The sequence below is a fragment of the Lonchura striata genome, chromosome 29, assembly GCF_050655825.1.
Source record: "Lonchura striata isolate lonStrDom1 chromosome 29, ASM5065582v1, whole genome shotgun sequence".
NCBI classification, from domain to species: domain Eukaryota; kingdom Metazoa; phylum Chordata; class Aves; order Passeriformes; family Estrildidae; genus Lonchura; species Lonchura striata.
The window spans coordinates 1,837,973-1,859,060 of record NC_140731.1 but is presented as its reverse complement, the minus strand read 5'-3'; the positions used below and the strand labels follow the sequence as shown (position 1 = coordinate 1,859,060).

The 21,088-nt window shown below is 64.8% G+C and overlaps 1 protein-coding gene across 4 annotated transcripts; it reads left to right on the top strand.

The window, feature by feature from the left end:
• The first annotated feature begins 4,424 nt into the window (after window positions 1–4,424).
• Window positions 4,425–21,081, top strand: SP1 (Sp1 transcription factor). Of its 4 annotated transcripts, none has more exons than XM_077788664.2 (6): window positions 4,425–4,529; window positions 5,513–5,607; window positions 6,204–7,701; window positions 14,559–14,727; window positions 15,871–16,070; window positions 17,249–21,081. In XM_077788664.2, exons 1-6 carry the CDS (start codon window positions 4,523–4,525, stop codon window positions 17,563–17,565), a joined length of 2,286 nt encoding a protein of 761 aa, XP_077644790.1. In that variant the 5' UTR covers window positions 4,425–4,522; the 3' UTR covers window positions 17,566–21,081. The 4 variants fall into 4 exon arrangements, with proteins under 4 accessions (XP_077644790.1, XP_077644789.1, XP_077644791.1 ...); XM_077788663.2 differs by having other exon boundaries at window positions 6,177–7,701; XM_077788665.2 differs by lacking the exon at window positions 4,425–4,529 and adding an exon at window positions 4,949–5,203 and having other exon boundaries at window positions 6,177–7,701.
• The last annotated feature ends 7 nt before the right edge of the window (window positions 21,082–21,088 follow it).

Sequence of the window (21,088 nt, the reverse complement as noted above, 5' to 3'; positions counted from 1 at the left end):
CCCTGTCCCCATCCCGGTCCCCGGGGCCAGGAAACGCTCCGTGCCCGGTGCGGGGGTCCCGGCAGTGCTGTCCCCCCCGATCCCCGCGGTGTCGGCGGGGGCACCGCAGCCCCTCGGGGTCGGGGGGGGGAAGCGGAACCAGCTCGGGGATCCCCGCGTCCCCCCACCCCTCACCTGGCGCGGTGTCCCCCGTGTCCCCCCGGCCCGGCCCTGCCCCGCCCGCCCTCCCCGGCCCCCGGATGTTTCCCTTGCGGTCGGAGGCCCCGAAATAGCGCAGCCCCCGCGCTGGGTGCGCCGGCCACGGCCGCCCACGGGCCCCGCGGGACCGGGGGGACCGGCGGAGGCTCCGAGGGCTCGGAACTGGGCCGAGCTCCCCCCACCCAGCACCACCCACGGGGGGCACCCGGTGTTCGGAGCCCTCCCGGGCATCCCAGAGATGCCCCTCAGCAAGGCGGGGCACAGGGAGGGTCTGCGGGGCAGGAGGAAAGCGGGGGGAAGGTGGGGGGCAGGAGGAGCCGGGGGACGTGTGGGGACACGGGGCTGGACGGGGACAGGGACCTGCAGGGACAGAGGGGCACCCGCAGTGGGGCTGGGGGGCTCCCACCCACGGGGAAGCCAGCGCAGGGTGGCCCCGGGGCTGAGCTGCGCCCGCGGCCCCGGTGTTTCCTCCCACCCTTTAATTATCCCGGAATTATCCCTGGAAATAACTGCGGGGGGCGGGGGGGGAGACACGGGCACCGAGCCGGACGGACCCCCGGTGGGGACAGACGGACCGGGGACAGACCCCGGGCAGGCCCCGGGGGACAGGGTGGCCTTGGGGGGACAGTGGTGTCCCGGAGGTACAGGGTGGTCCCGGGGGTACAGGGTGGTCCCGGGGGGACAGGGTGCTCCCGGGGGGACAGCGGTGTCCCGGGGGTACAGGGTGGTCCCGGGGGGACAGGTACAGTGGTGCCCCGGGGGTACAGGGTGGTCTCGGTGGTACAGGGTGCCCCGGGGGGACAGGGTGGTCCCGGGGGGACAGGTACAGGGTGGTCCCGGGGGGACAGGTACAGTGGTGCCCCGGGGGTACAGGGTGGTCTCGGTGGTACAGCGGTGCCCCGGTGGTACAGTGGTGCCCCGGGGGGACAGCGGTGCCCCGGTGGTACAGGGTGATCCCGGGGGGACAGGTACAGTGGTGCCCCGGTGGTACAGGGTGCCCCGGGGGGACAGGGTGGTCCTGGGGGGACAGTGGTGCCCCGGGGGGACAGGGTGGTCCCGGGGGTACAGGGTGCTCCCGGGGGGACAGCGGTGGCCCCCAGCACCGCGGGCACCCCGAGCCCGCCCCCCGGTCCGTGTGCTCCCCCCGTGTCCCCCCCGCCATGTGGCTCCCATTGCGCTGCGGTGCCGAAGCCACATCAGAGCGGTGGCAGCGGCAGCCGCGGGGGCGGCACCGGGGGCCTGGCCCCCCCTCCGGCTGCTGAAGGACCCCCGCAGGCTGCGAGAGGAGCCCCCCAAGCTGCCACCGTGCCCCCTGTCCCCTCCAAGCTGCCGAAACCCTCCCATGGAAATCTGGGGTACCCCACCTGCTCCCCAAGCTGCCAGGGACTCCCCCCACGCCTGGACACCCCCTCCCCCAATATCCCGGGACCCCTCCACGCTGCCAGGGACCCCCCTGACCCTGGGACCACCCCCAGCCTGCAGCGACCCCTCCCCAGCCCTGAGCCCCCCAGGATGCCCCGGGTGTCTCAGCCCCCGGTGCCTTGTGTCCCCCCCCGGTCTCCCCGGGGCTGTGACCCCCCGGTCCCGTGCTCCCCCCCCCGGTCCCCCGCCCGTCGCTGTCCCCGGGCCGATCCGCCCTGGCTCGCGCCGCGCTGCATTTCTGCGGTTCCCAACCCAAAATTGCTGGGAGTCGCCCGGCGTCGCCCTGATTCCTCCGCGGCCGCGACCTGCCGGGGGAGGGGGGGACCCAGAGGGACAATCGGGGGGTGGCAGCGGGGGTGGGGCACCCCAGGCTAACCCCGCTGCCCCCCCCGGCCCGCCCCAGTGCTCCCAGTTTGCCCCCAGTCCAAGGCTGAGGCTCCTCTGTCCCCGTGCCCTGAGCCGCCCCGGCCAGGGGGAGGCGGGGACAGCGACACGATGGGGACAGGACAGGCCTGGGGACAGCAGCAGAGGGAGCGCAGGGACAGTGCAGGGTTGGGGACACTTCTGGGGACACGGGACAGGACAGCACCCGGATGTGAGAACCCCGGGGACAGGACAGGGCTGAGGACAGAGATGGGGACAGAACAGGGCAGGGATGGAGGCACTGTGTGGGACAGGACAGGGCAGCTTTGGGGACACCCTTGGGGGCACGACACGACGGGGGACACTGCTAGGGACGCTCCTGGTGCCAGGACAGGACCAGTGACAGTGCTGGTGCCAGGGCAGGACCAGTGGCAGTCGGTGCCCAGGTCCCACTGTGGTGGGTGACAGTCGGTGACACTGTCAGTGATAGTCGGTGACCGTTGGTGCCCGGGTCCTGTCATGGCGGGTGACAGTCGGTGACACTGTCGGTGACACGGTGACACTGTCGGTGACACTGTCGGTGACACGGTGACACTGCCGGTGACACTCGGTGACACTGCCGGTGACACGGTGACACTGTCGGTGACACTGTCGGTGACACGGTGACACTGCCGGTGACACTCGGTGACACTGCCGGTGACACGGTGACACTGCCGGTGACACTCGGTGACACTGTCGGTGACACTGCCGCTGACACTGTCGGTGACACTGTCGGTGCCCGTGGCGCCCCCGCCAGGCGGCAGCAAAGCCTCGGGCCCGGGGGCGGCACCGCCCGGCCGCGACCACCGGGGGGCGCGCGGGGACACGGGGGAGGGGTCCCGGGGCAGGGAGGGGTTAATTGGGGGTGTTAATTGGAGGAGGCCCGACGGGGCTGGGGGGCCATGGGTGTCCCCAGAGGGGGCAGTTACCGGAGGGGGTCACCGGGACAAGGACCCGGCTGGGCTAACGGGGTGAGGGGGGGTCTGACGGGCCAGGACCTGCCCTCGACCCCCCAGCCCAGCGCAGCCCCCGGGCTCAGCTCCGGTGGCAGGACGGGGACAGTCCCGGTGACCACCCCAGGTGCCACCATCGCGGGTCACAAGGGGACACCGAGTGACCCCCATGGTCCGGGGGACAGGGCAGGGACAGGATGGGGACAGGGCAGGGACAGGACAGGGACAAGAGGGGGACAGGGCAGGGAAGGGACAGGATGGGGACAGGGAAGGGACAAGAGTGGGACACGGCAGGGACAGGGCAGGGACAGGGAAGGGAAGGGATAAGGCAGAGACAGGGCAGGGACAGGGAAGGGCCAGGGTCAGAGCCAGGTTGTCCCCAAGCCCCGTCGGGTGCGGGGCCGAGGCCGCGGGGCCTTCCCGGGCTGCGGGGTGGGAATTGGGCCGAAAACAGCGGGAAATGGGAGGGTCACGGGGGGCGATTTTGACGGTGGAAAGCGAAACCAAGGCCGGGCCGTGTCCCTCGCTGTCCCTGCCGCCCCCAAAGCGCCCCTTTTGCTGTGAAATGAAGGATCTGGGCCCCAAAGCCCCCAGGCCGCGCTCCCACGGCAAGGGCGGCCGGGCTGCCCGCTGTGTCGGGACAGGGCGATGTCGTGACAGGGCTCTGGGCTTCACACAGCTCCTGAGGACGCGTCGCGCCGCCATGGCGGCTGTCGCGACACGGCCGAGCCGTCTTGCGGCACGGAGCGGGGACTCGAGGAGGGAAGAGCCGCACGCAGCCCGCGGTACCGAGGCGGGGACAGCCCCGGCCGGGCCCGGGGAGCGCGGCCGGCCCTGAGGGAGCCGAGCCCAACATGGCGGCGCCGCCATCCGCCGCGCCGTCCCCCCAAGGGCGCAGCCCGGCCGCTGGCCCCGCCCCCCCGCGGCGCCCATTGGCCCGTTTGAGACCGAGCGGCGCTCTGATTGGCTGCGGGCCGCGCCGCGGCTGCCGCCTCCGCGCTCGGATTAGCGGCCGCTACCATCACTATCGGCTCCTCTCCCGCCCCGCGGCGCGGCCCGCGCAGCCGGTTGGCGCGGGGCGCTGCCGGTGACCGCCACGCCCGGCCTCCCGCGCCCCATTGGCGGCGGCGCACGTTCATCACGCCGCGGCCCGCGCCGCCGCGGCCGCGCCCATACGGGGTCTCCCTGCGAGCCCGCGCGGGCGCCGATTGGCTGAGCCGCCGCCCGCCCCCTCCCCCCCGCGCCCCCATTGGCCGCCGCCCCGCCGCGCTCCCCCTCCCCCACGGGGCGGGGTGCCGGGGGCGGGGACCGCCCGCCCTCCTCTCCCCCCGCGCCGCACCGCCCTCTCTTCCCATTGGCCGCGCTGCCCGTCGCTCCGCCGCTCGCGCGGCGCCCATTGGCTGCGGGGGCGGCGGGGGCGGGGCGCGGGGCTGCGGCCGCGGCGCGCGGCCCCTCCCTCGGCAGCCCCTCGGCGGCACCGGCGGGTTCGGCCGCTCGCCCGCCCGCGCCCCCGCCCCGCCCCGCGCGCCCGGCCCGGCCCCGGCACCATGAGCGGTAAGGACGGGGCCGGGGCCGAGCGCCGCGCGGGGCCCCGGGCACACGCACAGGCGGCGGCGCCCGCCCGCTCGGAGGGGCCAGAGGCGGCCCCGCCCCGCCGGGCCGGGCCCCGCCGGGCCGGGCCTCGCCGCGCCGCGCCGGGGGGACCTGCCGGGGGAGGGACCCGGGGGAGGGGGGAAGGCCTCGGGGGAGGGACCGGCGGCCGCGCCGGGCAGGGCTGGAGCGGAGGAGGGGGCGGCGGGGAGTGATGGGGAGGCCCCGGGGAGCGGGGCTGGGGGCGGGGGGGGGCGGCCGAGATCCCGGGGGAGGGGGCGCGGGGACGGCGGGGGAGGCCGCGGGGGTGGGCGGCTGCGGGCGCAGCGGCCCGGGGGCTTTCCCCCGGAGCCGGGCACGGCGCCCTGCGGGGGCGGATGCGGGAGCCGGGGGCGGGGGGGCCGTGCGGGAGCCGCGGGAAGGAGCGAGCGGCCGGGGGCGTTGCGCGCCCCGTCCCCGGTGCAGACCCCGGTGAGGGGTGCTGGGGTGACGGCAGCAGCGGGGCGCAGCCCCGGTGCCCGGCGGAGGATGAGGAGGCGGCTGAGCGCCGGCAGAGCGAGGACTTGGTGGGAGAGGAGCCCCCCGCGCTGGGGGCGCCGCGGGCGGGCAGCCCCGGGCCGGGGATCCCGCGGCGGGAGGTGCGTGCCCCGGCCGGGCGACGGGAGCGCCGGGGAGCTCCTCGGCGGGGGCCAGGGAGTGTCCCGGGCGGCCGGGGAGGAGCCGGGCCCTGGAGCGCGGCCGGGACCTCCCCCCCTGTCCCGCTGCCAGCTCCTCTTTGGCAGCTCCCCGCGCTCCGCAGCCCCTTCCCGGCGGCGCCGGCAGCGCGTGGTCCCCCCGCAGCCAGCCCGCCGTGTCCCCTCCGGGCCCTGCCTGGCCCTGCCGAGCCTCGTGCCGCTGCCCTGCCCCAAAATGTCCCTAACCGGGGCTGTCCCTTCCCTCCTGCGCAGACCAAGAGAGCACCGAGGAGATGTCGGCTGTGAAGCCCGACAAGGGCGAAGGCGACGCCAGCAGCACGAGCAGCGCCGGCGGTGGGGACACGCAGGTGAGTGGGGGAGGATCGGCCCCGCTGGCCCCGGGGAGCCCGTGGCAAAGTCCAGGCCCGGGCTGAGCTGTCTGCCGGGCCCGGGCAAGCGTTTCAGCCCGGGCAGGAAGAGGAGGGTGAGCGCTGCCAAGCAGCGCCGGTGCCTTCCCCTCCTCCCCGGCTCTCCTCGGAAACACGCAGTTCCCCTGCTCCCGGTGACACCACGGCCCCCGCTGGCCCGTCTCCAGCTCGGGGAGCCCGGGAATGACCCTCCTTCCTGGGGGTTCGTCGTGCCTCAGGGGGATTGCCCGGCTCGGCAGTGGAGGAGCCCTCTCCTCTCTTGGCTTTCCCGGGCAGGCTCCCTCCCAAAAGGCTTTTCCGTGTGGGTTCAGGCTGTCCCGGCCTGTCAGCCTTGTGCCTGGCAGTTGTATTTTTCCGGCTGTGGGTGGGTTTGTTCAGGAAGGAGTGTTTATCTTTTCCGAGTATGCTCCTCCCTGTTTTCTTAAGTTGGTTTTTTAATTATTTTTTTTTGTTTCCCCGTTGTTTTTTTTTTTTTTCACTCCGGGCCTGCCCCTCGGGCCGCCTCCCAGCCCCGTAACTCCTCCTCTCGTCCCCAGGAGTCACAGCCGTCCCCGCTGGCCCTGCTGGCAGCCACCTGCAGCCGCATCGAGTCTCCCAATGAGAACTCCAACAGCTCCCAGGGCCAGCAGGGTGGGAGCGGCGAGCTGGACCTGAACGCGGCCGCCGCCCAGCTCACCCAGTCGTCCAACGGCTGGCAGATCATCTCGGCAGGCTCCAGCACCCCCACGGGCTCCAAGGAGCCGGGCAGCAACGGCAGCAACGGCGGCGACGCCTCCAAGAGCCGCCCGGTCAGCACCGGGCCCTACGTGGTCACCTCGGCGTCCGGCCTGCAGAACCAGCAGGTGCTGACGGGCCTGCCGGGCGTCATCCCCAACATCCAGTACCAGGTGATCCCCCAGTTCCAGACCATCGACGGGCAGCAGCTGCAGTTTGCCACCACCCCGGCGCAGGTGAACGTGCAGCAGGATGCCTCGGGGCAGCTGCAGATCATCCCCGGCTCCAACCAGCAGATCATCACGAGCCGTGCGGGCGGCAGCAACCTCATCGCCATGCCCAACCTGCTGCAGCAGGCCGTGCCCATCCAGGGCGTGGGGCTGGCCAACAACAGCCTCTCCGGGCAGACCCAGTACGTGGCCAACGTGCCCGTGGCCCTGAACGGCAACATCACCCTGCTGCCGGTCAACAGCGTGGCCGCCAGCCTGGCCCCCACGTCCCAGACGGGCACCCTCAGCAGCTCGGGCTCGCCGGACAGCAGCTCCCAGCCGGCCACCTCGGGGGCTGCCAGCAGCTCGGGCAGCACGGCCACGTCCCAGGCCAGTTCGGGCGCTTTCTTCACCAACGCCAACAGCTACTCCACCACCACCACCACCAGTAACGTGGGAGTCATGAATTTCTCCACCAGCGCCACGGTGGGCACCAACGTGCAGTCACAGACCCCCCAGAGGGCCAGCAGCGTCCCCAGCTCGGACTCTCTGCAGACCCCGGTGTCCGGGGTGGCCCTGCAGCCAGGGCAGCAGAAGGAGGGGGATCAGAGTCAGCAGTCGCAGCAGCAGCAGCAGCAGCTCCTGATCCAGCCACAGCTGGTCCAAGGAGGGCAGACGATCCAAGCCCTCCAGACCACCCCGCTGTCTGGGCAGACCTTTGCCACTCAAGCCATCTCCCAAGACACCTTGCAGAACCTGCAGCTCCAAGCCGTGCCCAACTCCGGCCCCATCATCATCCGCACGCCCACGGTGGGTCCCAACGGGCAGGTGAGCTGGCAGACCATCCAGCTGCAGAACCTGCAGGTGCAGAACCCCCAGGCGCAGACAATCACGCTGGCCCCCATGCAGGGAGTGTCGCTGGGCCAGACGGGCAGCACCAGCACCACGCTGACCCCCATCGCCTCCCTGCCCAGCGGCACCGTCACCGTCAACGCCGCCCAGCTCTCCTCCGTGCCGGGCCTCCAGACTATTAACCTCAGTGCCTTGGGAGCGTCCGGGATCCAGGTGCACCAGCTGCAGGGGCTGCCCCTGGCCATCGCCAACGCCCCCGGTGAGTGCTCGGCTCCCCGGGTCCCTTCGGCGGCCAGGCACGGGAAGGACAAGCGCCGGCCCGGCCGGGCCGGGCGTGGTCTGTGTCAAATGGTGTTGGTGGCCGGGGTGGGGCTTGTGCCGGCCCTGGGCACCGAGTGTGCTGCTGAAGGTGTTCTTGGGGAGTTTAAGTCTTGGAAAGAAAGGGAGGAGGTGGCTGTGGGGGGAAAGTGGAGGAGAAGGAGGACAGCTGGTTTTGTGCCGCTGTCCTGCCCTGGAGGAGTCTCGGGTCAGGGCTGGGCTGAGGACCCGAGTCCAGCTCGGCTCCTTGGCTGAGCCTGTGAGGAATCACGGCCATAAAACACAGGGATTAACTGAAGAGCCCACGAAAACAAACACAGTCACGGAGCCGCGGGGAATTTCCTCACAGGGGCGGAAGAAAGGGCTCATTAAGTGTCTGGGTGCTGGCGTGGGACAGCGTGAGCTCAGCCTGGCCCAGGCGCCCCCGTGGGCACGGGGCACCCTGCTCAGAGCCCCCGGGATCCATCCCTCATCTCCCACAGCCTGGGAAAAGCGGGATACGAGAATGTGGGAAGTGAGCTGGAGCCTGCTCAGCTCCTGCCGCGGAAGGGATTGGTTCTGGGAACGCTCTCCTCTTGCTTTTCCACTGTTTTCCTTGGGCTTTTTTTTATTGTGCTCTGGCTCTGGCTGAAAGGCGCTGTTGCTGGATTTAGTCACAGCTGAGAGGCAGCAGAAAATGTTGCTCAATCCAGCCCGAGCTCCCTCTCGCGAGAGGCGGCGGCGGCTGCTCCCCCGGGCTTGTTTTGCAGCATTATTTTGGGCTGTTGCTACAGCAGCTTGGCTCGCAGGCAAGCCACGGGTCGCTCCAGCCGCGGGATTAGCCTGATCCTTGGATTGCCCCGAGCGCAGGGACCCGCGGGGGGCTCCCACAAGCGGGGCTGGCACCGGGGGGACACGGCTTAGCCGGTGTGACCCGCGGGGTGCGGGGGGTCCCTGCCTGGGGCTCCTTCCTGGGCTGCTCCCGGGCTCCTTCCTTGTTTTGAAGGCGCTGGAGAAAGGCATGGGAGAGCCCAGTTCCTGTATCCGTGCCTGGCTCTGCCCTCGGAGGTGGGGCAGGGAGGAACGTTCTAGAGACCACCCATGCAACCGCCTCCTCCTCTTTCTCCTCCTCCTCTTTCTCCTCCTCCTCCTCTCCTTTTTTTTAGCTCAGCAGCTCTCAGCCCTTGATCTGCCGTGGAGAATTCCCCGCCAGTAGCAGCAGCAGCAGCAGCGGGGCCTCCTGGCTCTGTCCCCAGCCCCGAGGACGTGACGCTGGCACTGTCACTGCGACACGGGGACATTTTAAGAGAAAAGCCAGAGCAGGGTTCAGGGCGTTTTTTTGGGGAGCCCCAGCTCCGAGGAATGGTCCGGGAGGCTCCTGGGATGAAATGGGGGAAGGTTTGAGCTTCCTGGCACCAATCCAGGGGCAGGGTTTGATTCCAGGCCGGAGGAGTTTTTCTCTGGCTGTGTCCCTCAGACGTGGCAATGGGTCCCTTTGTCCCTCCAGCCCCTCTCCAAGGGGTGCTGAGCCCCCCCAGACCCGCATCCCTCCGGATCTGAGCTCTCCAATGGGAATTTGAGGGAGGGGTTTGTTCCCAACGCTTCCCTGAGCGTTTTCCAAGGCTCCACGTGTGCTGGAATTTTCTGCTCCAGGCAAGGAGTTGGGAAGGGATTCTGGAGCAGGAAAAGCTCCTCTGCTTCCGGGGAGGGGAGACAGATGGAAAATGAGCCCTGGCTGAGGAGGAGACTGTGGCTGCTTTTCCTTGGATGCTGCTGGGGAAGGAGGAGTGCCCAGCCAGGGGCGTGGTGGCCCCAGCTGCCACCTGGGCTGGCAGCGCTGCGTGTCCTGCCCCTTCCAGAGCTCAGCTCGGCCTCACGGGGGTTCCGTGTCCCCTCCTGAGCCCCGTGGATGGGGGGCTGTGGCTCCCAGCCCCTCGGGTCTGTTGCCGAAGAAGTTTTTTTCCTGTTTTTTGACAGGGGAAACATCCCTCAGGGAGAAAACAACACCTGGAAAGGTCTTTAAAACTGGGACGTTTTTGCTCCTGGGTGGGACACAGAGCCCAGCTCTGTGCAGGTCTGACTTGGAGTCTGTGTTCATAGGGTGGCTCAGAGGCTGTTTCTTCCTCCTCCCTGGCCAGGCTGGGAAGGAGCAGAGGCAGGGCCAGGCCACCAGAGGTGGCATGTGGGCAAACAGGCCCTTCCCCTGGCTCTGCCCCTGGGAAGGCACCCCCAGAGCCAGGGAGGGGGGATTGCCTCAGCTGGCAGTGCCCAAAACCCCTCCCGGGGCTGCTGCCAGCGTGCCCACGTCTGGGGCTCAGGTGGGGGCTGTGACACCGCAGTGGGGTCTGAGAGCCACCTCAGTGTCACCCCAGCCCACACAGGGAGGGGACATCCTGTGTGAGGGGGATTTTGTGACATCGGGGTTTCTCTTCCTCTTTTGCCGTAGGGAGGACAGGGACTGTTCTGAGCTCAGTGTCCTTTTAGTGGCTTTGTCCCTGCAGAGTCCTGCTGTCCCCACGTCCCCGTCCCAGCCCTACCTGGCTGAGGAACGTGCTGGGTAAACAGGTGACCACCAGCGAGGTCAGCGCTGGAATCAAGCCCCTTTGTTTTGGGGGCACTCAAGGGCTATCCCCCGTTTTGAGATGTTTGATTCCAGGGCTGGATGGAGCTGTTGGGTGGCATTGGGGATTTCTGGGCAGCACGAGCTCCTTGGATGGAGGACGTGGGGGAATGGAGCAGTGGGGGCAGGAGCCCTGGGCAGTGAGTCCCTCCCTGCTCCCTCTTGGTCCTTCCAGGGCCCTGCCCGGAGCCGGGCCGGTGGCACAAAGCCCTGATTGTGTCCCGTTTGCTGGGTTTTAAGGGCAGCTTTGTAGCAGGGCCTGGATGAGGCATCCACATGGGGAGGGGACAGGGGACCCGAGCCCCGGGCGGACGCGGCCCTTGTTTGTCTCATGGCAGCCGTGACATCACAGCACAATCCAGCGTATTGTGAAACTTCCTGCTCTGAATCCCAGCCAGGGCTCTACGTCCCCTCTGGATTCCTGGGCTGACCTCCGTCCCTGTCGTTCCCTGGGGACTGACACGTCCCCCCCAGAGCCCGGGGATGGCTTGGGAAGAAGGGCAGCGGTCCCGGCAGAGCCCGTGTCGTGGCAGCTTTGTCCGGGTGAGCTTGTGCCCCACACAGGGTCCCTGTGGGGGACACCCTGTGGGTGCTGGACTCCACGGGGCAGCCCTGCACCTCCTGCTCCTGCTCCTGCTCCTCCTCTCCCTGCTGCTGCTCCGGGCCAGGCTCGGCGGCGCTGGGAAGGGCTGGCGGCCGCGCCGGTCGGACGGGTCGGGCGCGCGGCACCCACCCCGTGACTCCTCCCGGGAGAGGTCCCGGCTCCAGGCCCGTCTGCCAGGCCCCATCTGCCTCTCCTTTTATCTGGGCCAGCCCCAGCCCTGCTGGAGCCCCGACTTATCGCCCCGCACAGGAGACGCTCCTGGCTCCCGGGTTTGGGGGAGTTCCCGCGTGGCTCCTCTCCAGAGCGGCGGCTCCCACCTTTGGCAGCGTCCAGACGGCTCCTGATCCCCTCCCTCCCCAGCCTGGCTTAGATCCTGGGGGTGATACGGGCATCACTTCCTCCTTGGGATTAAAAACCTGGGATTTGTGGCTCAGGAAAGCGTCCACTCCTGATTGCAGCGAGGGAGAGCTTTGGGTGAGGTGGGAGGTGCCTGTGGGGGTTCCCCACCTTGGGAATTGCCCTTCCCTGTCTCAGCCAGGCATTTTCCTCCTTCCACAGCCCAGCACAGGGATTTCTGCCTGGATGGCAGGGGTGCTGTGGTGGGACCTGCCTGTGCTGCTCGGGGTGCTCTCACCCCAGCCAAGGCAAGGCAGGACCGGAGCTTCCTCAGGTGTTGTGACAATTCAGGTGGGAAGTTGAAGGGCAAATCCCCTCTCCAAAGGAAGTGTCACTCATCCTGATGCACAGAAACCTCCAGCAATTACAGGAGCTGCCCAAGGAGTGGCTTCTGGAGTCATCAGAGTCCAAACTAAAGCCCAATTACTCACTGGGCTGCAGGCTTCCAGCCTGTCCCATCCCCTGGTTCCCTCTCCACGGCCCCGATCTCCAAGGAATTGCTGAGCCAGAGCTTGGCTCATTTACATGGATGAGCTCCTGGTGCAGATTAACTCGTTTTGCAAACCAGGGAGGGAATCAGATGGGGAAAAAACCAAGGGGTCATCGTTCCAAAGCCACTTTGTCCCTTTGTGCAGCTCTTTGGTGTGTCTGGAGCAGCCAGGGTTTGTTCTGGGCAGGGCAGTGACCCCAAAAACCCGGCAGGAAATGGGGAGAACTCGAGTCGTGAGCTAGAAAATGTGGATCTTGGAGCTATTTTCAGGAACACACCTGAGAGGTTGGGGCTGCGTGTCCCCAGGTTTTGCATTTCTTTCTTTCCACCTGAAAACTTCCTGGTGCATGGAAGCCACGTTGTGCTGGTGCCAGCTCCTCCCTCACCCTCTGCCCAGGCACGGCTGCCAGAGGTGCAGAGTTTGCACAATCAGCCCTGCTTTGTTGGTTTTGGGTTTTATTTCCAGCTCTTCCCCTAAAAATGAACACGGGGTCTGTTCCCCTGCCTGAGGTTGGCCAGGGTGGGTGTGAGAGCTGCTCTCTCCTCCCCGCCGGGCATTTCTCACCTCCTGGTAGTTTGCTAAATAAAGCAAACAAACCCCAGCTTTTTCCTGCACAAGGAGCACCTTGTCTGCAGAGAATGCCCAAGCCAAGATTCCGGGGTTTGGGGTTTTTTAGTGGGACACCAGAAACTGCCCCGTTCCTGAGGGGTCTCAGAGGTCGCTGGTGGAGCTGGGCCAGGGGCAGCTCCCCTCTCCTGCCTTCCCAAAATCTCTCTTTCTCCCAGGATTAAACCTCCTCTTGCTCTATTAATAATATATTTTTCTAGGGCTCTGCTGACCTGAGTGTGGAGCCTCCAGGGAAGCTTTAGTCTTAGCAGGGAGGTGCATTAGCGGGGATAATAAATGTGAATTATCCTCTCTGCCCACCTTTCCCCTGAACCTGCCCTATCCCAGAGATTTCAGAGCTGCTGCTTGGGGTGGGATGATCCCTGCAGCTCCAGGATCTGCTGCCCTGCATTTGTACCTTGCTGAGAGGTGGCTTCAGATCTCCTGCAGCAGGATTTGGGTTTGTTCCCCCAGCGCCACAAGGCCAGCAAACGCTGCGTAGGCTTTTGCCTCTTGGAGGATTGAAGCCATTCCAAGGCGTCCTGGCAGGATTCTCCCCCTCCCTGCTGTAATTTTGGGGAAAGAACTTGTGTTTGGGGTTTTCTGGGGGAGAGTTGTGTTTTCTCTTGCCTCTTTCTTTTTTGGGTTGGTTTTTTTTTGTTGTTGTTGTTGTTGTTGTTGTTTTTTTTTTTCCCCAGCAGCTCTTCCCATCCGGGGAAATCTCTAATCCGTGGCTGGAGCGCAAAGCTGTCACTGCTGGCTTAGGAAGCTTAAAAACCCCTCCCAGGCTCCCTCTGCGTGGGGCTGTGACTGCAGACACGTCAGGGGAGCTGCAGGGAGGGACTGGGAAGCTCCTGGGATGCTCCTGGGATCCTCAGCTTGGCAGGGAGCTCGGGCTTCAAACGGTGTCACCTTTGGAGGGGACAGTTTCCTTCTCCAGGCCTGGCTGGAGCATTCCCCTGCTCCCAGGGTGAGGGCAGAGCCCGGGTGGTGGTCCCAGGCTGGATGAAGGGACTCGGGACAGCTGGGGTTGTGTGCCAGGTGGCAGCCCCAGGTGACAGCCCTGGTGACATCCTGGCTGCCACCGCTGTGACAGGGCCAGGCTCTGCTCCTGGGGGTGCCAAGGACCTCTTCTGGTGGCTCCTGTCCCTTCTGAGCCCTGGGGACCCGTTCTGGTGGCTCCTGAACCCCAGGGACCCGTTCTAGTGGCTCCTGAGCCCCAGGGACCCGTCCTGGTGGCTCCTGTCCCTCCGTGGAGCTTTGCCCAGGCACCACTGACGCCTGCTGGAGCCAGCACAACCAGGGATTGGGGAATTGTTCCTGCCAGGAATTCTTCCTCGTTCCCAGCTCTGTCTCTGGGTTGTGAAACCCCCTCCTGGCACCTCCAGGAGCGCCCGGCCTGCGCCTCACAGGGGATTTGAAATTTGTCCTTCTCCAACCCCCCCCAGCTCCTGCCTCGGGGCTCCTATGTGGAGAACTGGGATTGTAAAGGAAATTTCCCTGCTCGGCCGAGGTCTGGTCTCAGCAGGGCTTCCCGGAAGGATCGTGGGCGGGGGTTTGGGAATGCCAGCCTTGGAAAGTGCAGAGGGGATGCAGTGAGTGACCAGCAGCCCCAGGACACCCCCACGGACCTTGCTGTCGCCTCATCCTCACTGGGGCTGCTGGAAACAGCGCCAGGAAGAGCCCCAGATGGGTTTTTTGGAAATAATTCCCGCCTGGAGCTTGATTTTCCAGCCTTGGGAGAGCATCTCTGGAATGAGATAAAACCCCAGGTGTGCTTGTCTCAAACCTGCCACACTCGGGGCACAGAAATCAGATTCCTCGTGGGGAAATTGTGGGGAAAAAGGTGAATTTGTCTCAAAACTTCCAGGTTCAGGTGACAGCATGTCCTTCCTGTGAGGAAATCGGTGTGAAAAAGGCAGATTTGGGGCTGCAATCACAGCCCCTGGAAATAAATTAAAGACCTGGACCAGAACGGGGGAAATGTGGGAGGCCCAGGGCTGGGCAGGGCCGGGAAGCCGAGGGAGGAGGGTGGGCTTCGGGCAGAGGAGACCCCCTTCCCAGGCGAGGAGCCGCCTGAGCTCCCGTGTTTTGCCTTGCAGGTGAGCACGGCGCCCAGCTGGGGCTGCACGGCGGCAGCGGGGACGGGCTGGGCGACGAGAGCGCGGCCGTGGAGGAGGGGGAGACCAGCCCCGACCCGCAGCCCCAGCAGGGCCGGAAAACACGGAGGGAAGCCTGCACCTGTCCCTACTGCAAGGAAGGAGAGGGCAGGTGAGGCTGCTGCCCGCGGCTTGGCTCCAGAGCGCCCCGGCGCCCCCAGAGTGCCGCCCCTTAAGGAGTTTTTTGGGCTGGAAAGGGTCCCTCCGGTCACCCAGCTGCTCCCCAGCCCTGCCAAGGCCACCCGTGTCCCCAGGTGCCACATCCACGTGGACCCCCCCAGGTCCTTTCCCAGCTTCCAGCCCCAATTCCCCATGCCTGGAGTGTCCCATGGGGCTGCTGTGACCCAAGGGCAGGACCTGGCTGTGGACCCAGCTGAGCCTCACCCCAAACCCATCAATCCCAGACCCAGCTGAGCCTCACCCCAAACCCATCAATCCCAGACCCAGCTGAGCCTCACCCCAAACCCATCGATCCCAGACCCAGCTGATCCTCACCCCAAACCCATCGATCCCAGACCCAGCTGATCCTCACCCCAAACCCATCGATCCCAGACCCAGCTGATCCTCACCCCAAACCCATTGATCCCAGACCCAGCTGATCCTCACCCAAACCCATCGATCCCAGACCCAGCTGATCCTCACCCCAAACCCATTGATCCCAGACCCAGCTGATCCTCACCCAAACCCATCGATCCCAGACCCAGCTGATCCTCACCCCAAACCCATCGATCACAGATCCAGCTGAACCTCACCCCAAACCCATAGATCCCAGGTCCCAGACCCAGCTGATCCTCACCCCAAACCCATCGATCCCAGACCCAGCTGATCCTCACCCCAAACCCATCAATCCCAGACCCAGCTGATCCTCACCCCAAACCCATCGATCCCAGACCCAGCTGATCCTCACCCCAACCCATCGATCCCAGATCCCAGACCCAGCTGATCCTCACCCCAAACCCATCGATCCCAGACCCAGCTGATCCTCACCCCAACCCATCGATCCCAGATCCCAGACCCAGCTGATCCTCACCCCAAACCCATCGATCCCAGATCCCAGACCCAGCTGATCCTCACCCCAAACCCATAGATCCCAGACCCAGCTGATCCTCACCCCAACCCATCGATCCCAGATCCCAGACCCAGCTGATCCTCACCCCAAACCCATCGATCCCAGATCCCACGGGGCCACCCATCCTCATCCAGCAGATCCGCACCACCCGAAATTCCCTCGGGTTTAACCCTTCCCTTGTTGCAGGAGCTCTGGGGATCCAGGGAAAAAAAAGCAGCACATCTGCCACGTGCCGGGCTGCGGGAAGGTGTACGGGAAGACCTCGCACCTGCGGGCGCACCTGCGGTGGCACACGGGGGAGAGACCCTTCATCTGCACCTGGGTGCTGTGCGGGAAGCGCTTCACCCGCTCCGACGAGCTGCAGCGGCACAAGCGCACGCACACAGGTGGGGCTGGGCCCGGGGGCTCTGTGGGACGGCCACCCCGAAATTCCACACTCGAATTCCGATACGGAGCTCTGTGGGACGGCCACCCCAAAATTCCACACCCCAATTCCAACACGGAGCTCTGTGGGACGGCCACCCCGAAATTCCACACCCCAATTCCAACACGGAGCTCTGTGGGACGGCCACCCCAAAATTCCACACCCCAATTCCAACACGGAGCTCTGTGAAAGGGCCACCCCGAAATTCCACACCCCAATTCCAACACAGAGCTCTGTGGGACGGCCACCCAAAATTCCACACCCCAATTCCAACACGGAGCTCTGTGGGACAGCCACCCCGAAATTCCACACTCCAATTCTGACACGGAGCTCTGTGAAAGGGCCACCCCAAAATTCCACACCCCAATTCCAACATGGAGCTCTGTGGGAGGGCCACCCCGAAATTCCACACCCCAATTCCAACACGGAGCTCTGTGGGACGGCCACGCCGAAATTCCACACCCCAATTCCAACACGGAGCTCTGTGGGAGGGCCACCCCGAAATTCCACACCCCAATTCCAACACAGAGCTCTGTGCGACGGCCACCCCGAAATTCCACAGCCCAATTCCAACACGGAGCTCTGTGGGACGGCCACCCCGAAATTCCACACCCCAATTCCAACACGGAGCTCTGTGGGACGGCCACCCCGAAATTCCACAGCCCAATTCCAACACGGAGCTCTGTGGGACGGCCACCCCAAAATTCCACACCCCAATTCCAACACGGAGCTCTGTGGGAGGGCCAGCCCGAAATTCCACAGCCCAATTCTGACACGGAGCTCTGTGGGACAGCCACCCCGAAATTCCACACCCCAATTCCAACACGGAGCTCTGTGGGACGGCCACCCCGAAATTCCACAGCCCAATTCCAACGTCCCTGGGCTCCGGGAGCTCTGTGGGACGGCCACCCTGAAATTCCACACCCCAATTCCAACGTCCCACAGCGCTGGCCTCTCTCGGGGCGGGGAGCCCCTCCGGAGCCTGGGCGTTCTGGTGGGGAGGAACCTTTTCCCAAAATTCAGGGGAATTGGCCCTCGGGTCTTCGCTCCGGGGTCTGGCCCCTCTCAAGGGCAGGAAGCTCTTCCCAAATCCTTCTCCCCGTTCCCGCCGTCCCTCACGGCCCTCTCCCGTCCCCCCAGGAGAGAAGAAGTTCGCCTGCCCGGAGTGCCCCAAACGCTTCATGCGCAGCGACCACCTCTCCAAGCACATCAAGACCCACCAGAACAAGAAGGGAGGCGCCGCCAGCGTGGCCATGAACGTCTCGGCCGTCCCCATGGACACGGCGGCCTCGGCCGAGGGCAACGGCGGCGCCACGCCCTCGGCCCTCATCGCCACCAACATGGTGGCCATGGAGGCCATCTGCCCCGAGGGCATCGCCCGCCTGGCCAGCAGCGGCATCAACGTCATGCAGGTGGCCGACCTGCAGTCCATCAACATCAGCGGCAACGGCTTCTGAGGCGGCGCGGGCACCCACGGAGCCGCGGCGTCGGCGCCTGCAGCACTACGCCGGCCCGGCACCGCCGCCTCCTCCACTCGAAGGCCAGAGCTATATATATATATTTTTTAATTTCGGCTTGATTTCCCCCCCCCCCCCCCCCCTGTTTTTTTGTCCCTTTTTTCCTCCCCACCCCTCCTGCCTCCCCACCCGAGGTCCCTTGGCGTCATCACGCCTTGGTCCTTTTAGCAAAAAAAAAGAAAAAAAAGAAAAAAAAAAAAAAGAAACCCCAAACAACAAATACCAACAAAACAACACAAAAAAAAAGCAAACACAAAAAAAAACCAAAAAAGGAAAAAAAAAAAAAAAGAAGAGAAAAGATTCTATATTATTATTATATATATAAAAATATAAAATGTGTTCGTTTGAGAGAGGAGAGATGTTGCTGTGACCATGGCGTGGTCCCTTTGATGCCTTATCCTGGAGCAGGTCGGCCCCTCTGGGATGATGCCCGAGCTCTCCCTCCCTGCCCGGATCCCACCAGAACCCCTCACCCCTCCCGGGCGGTCGGGCGCTTTGCTCTGGGGTGACTCTGTCATCCCTTTGGCATTCTCGGGGGAGATCCCGCTGGATTTTTCACCCTTGGACTCCCACTGCCCTCCCCTGCCTTGGCAGGTGTTGTTTTTATTTTTTTTTCTCGGATCTTGGGTTTTTCCAGCCGTTTTCTTGGCGAGGCTCCCCGTCCCGTGGGAGTGGAGCTGCTCCTGGGAAGGTCTTGGACAGAGGGGCTGGCACGCAGCCCTGGGGGGATAACTGGAGCCTGCTCGGGGGGGAAAAGTTGATTTTATTAATTACAGCCAGCATTGGAATTAGTAATAATAATAGTAATAATTGGGAAAAAGGAGAATCTGCGGAGCTCAGCCGGTCTGGAGCGAGGGGGAAGCGCCGCAGGGACACGAGGGACGCTCGAGGGTTTTGCTGTGGCACCAACAAAAAAAAACAAAAAAAAAAAAGGGTGCTGGAACTAAGGAGAGCTTGTTAAAAACAACCCAGAAAGGGTTTTCCAGGATCCTGCTCTTCCCGCCGTGGGAGGGCTCGGTCCCTTCCGCTCTTCCTCCCACACCCTCCTCTTCCTGCCCCAGGCACGTCCCAGAGGGGGCTCTGGGGGTGGGGATCCCCAGAAGGGGAAATTGGGATTGTTCCCGAGCAGCAGCTTTGGGGTGAGGCTGGGGGGCCCTGGAATGACCCCGGGCTGTGAGCCGAGGAGGAGGAGGAGGAGGAGGAGGGCACGGAGCCGAGCGGGAGCTCCCCGCTCCCATCCCGGGCTCAGGGGGTGCAGAGGGGAGAACCCCCGGGATCACGGCAGATCCATGAATCCCACCTGCCCAGGGATAAATCCCACTGCCTGGGCGTTATTCCCACCTACCTGGGAATTAATCCCTCCTGCCCTGGGCATTATTCCCACCTACCCCGGGAATTAATCCCTCTTGCCCGGGGCATTATTCCCACCTACCCCGGGAATTAATCCCACTGCCTGGGCGTTATTCCCACCTACCTGGGAATTAATCCCTCTTGCCCGGGGGATTATTCCCACCTACCCAGGGAATTAATCCCACTGCCTGGGCATTATTCCCACCTACCCCGGGAATTAATCCCTCTTGCCCGGGGCATTATTCCCACCTACCCCGGGAATTAATCCCACTGCCTGGGCGTTATTCCCACCTACCCCGGGAATTAATCCCTCTTGCCCGGGGCATTATTCCCACCTACCCCGGGAATTAATCCCTCCTGCCAGGGGCATTATTCCCACCTACCCCGGGAATTAATCCCTCTTGCCCTGGGCATTATTCCCACCTACCCCGGGAATTAATCCCTCCTGCCCAGGGCATTATTCCCACCTACCTGGGAATTAATCCCTCTTGCCCGGGGCATTATTCCCACCTACCCGAGGAATTAATCCCTCTTGCCCGGGGCATTATTCCCACCTACCTGGGAATTAATCCCTCTTGCCCGGGGGATTCATCCCACCTGCCCCAGGCATTATTCCCACCTGCTCCGGGCTGTTCCCACCTGCCTGGGTATTAATCCCTCCTGCCCTGGGCATTCATCCCACCTGGCCCAGGAGTTCATCCCGCCTGCCCCGGGCCGTTGGGGTGATGTTCCTGCCCGTGCTTCCCACCCTCCTGCTCCCCTTTCCCGGGAGAAGCTCTGGCAGAGCCAGGAGCACGGGGCAGGCACCAGGAAGGTGCCGGAGTCCCTCGGGACAGCCTCTGGAGAGGAGCTGACCCCGCTGCCCCGTCTCCATCCCCGAGCTCCGGGAACCAGCAGGAATCTTGATTTGGGTTTTTATTTTGTAAAAAAAAGCAAAGGCAGCAGAAGCTCCCCGAGGAGGGGGCGCAGGGCCCGGCCCCCCCAGACCCTCCCCCGGCTCTCTCTCTCGATATCTATTTTTGCATTTGTATATTTTTATATAGGAAACTTTAAGCATTTGTATTTTAATAACCCTGTGAAGCACTATGAGCTCCCCCCGCCCTCAACCCCCCCAGCCCAAAACCCACAAAGGATTGGGACAAAAAACAGGAGGTTTCTTAATTTAATGCTCAATTTGGTGATTTTATCCCCACGCCGCCGCCCCCCGAGCCCAGCTCTGTCCCCAGAGGGGATCAAGTGCCAAACCCGATCCCGACCCGGTGCTGGGATGTCCCCGGCGTGTCCCCTCCCGGGGCTGTCCCCGCTGTCCCTTCCCCGTGGATTGTCCCGAAGGAGCTTGGCTTTCCTATGGAAACGCAGCCGCGAGCCAGGGGACCCCAGGGCCCCCCGGGGGTCTCTGCTCAGAGCCTGCGCTGCTCCCCTGCGGTTTTTTGGGGGGATCAGAGCATTTTGGGGGGGGTCCACACCACCAGCGCTGCTCCCAGTGCCGGGGGTGGGGGGCGGCTGGATCCCCCCGCCCCATTTTGGCTCTGTTGGCACCGGGGTCCCACCCTGCTCCTGGCACCCCCCACCCGCCCCAAGCCCCCCCAGCGGCCCCCAAACCCCCCCAGCCATGCCCGGGACACAAAACACAAACGTGCCTTGACAAGGGGGTGACAGGCTGGGGGTGAGCCCCCCGAGGGTCTGGGGGGCTCGGGGGCTGTCCCCCAGGCTGCCCCCATCTCCCAGCTTTAATCCACTGTCACCCCTTCATTCCGGGGGGCCGGGGCCGGTTCTCTATGCAGCGGGGGGGTCCTGGGGGGTCCAGCCCCCCCAAACTGGCAATAATTCTCTCCCTGTTTGATCTCGTTCTGTCTCTGTTGTTTTAATTTGGGGAAGGGGAGGGGGGTTGGTTTTTACAAATCCGGTGGCTGATGCATAAACCTCCCCCCCAGAGGCGATTTTTTTTTGGGGGGGAGGGTGAGGATGGTGGATGATTTTTTTTTTCTGGGTCCCAAAGTGCTATTTTTTTGTACAAAAAGAGTTAGATGAAACTGTTAGTTTTGGGGGGCTCCTTTGTAAATGGGGAACGACGAGTTCTTTTTGTAATAAACACGAGTCGCTGGCGTTGTCT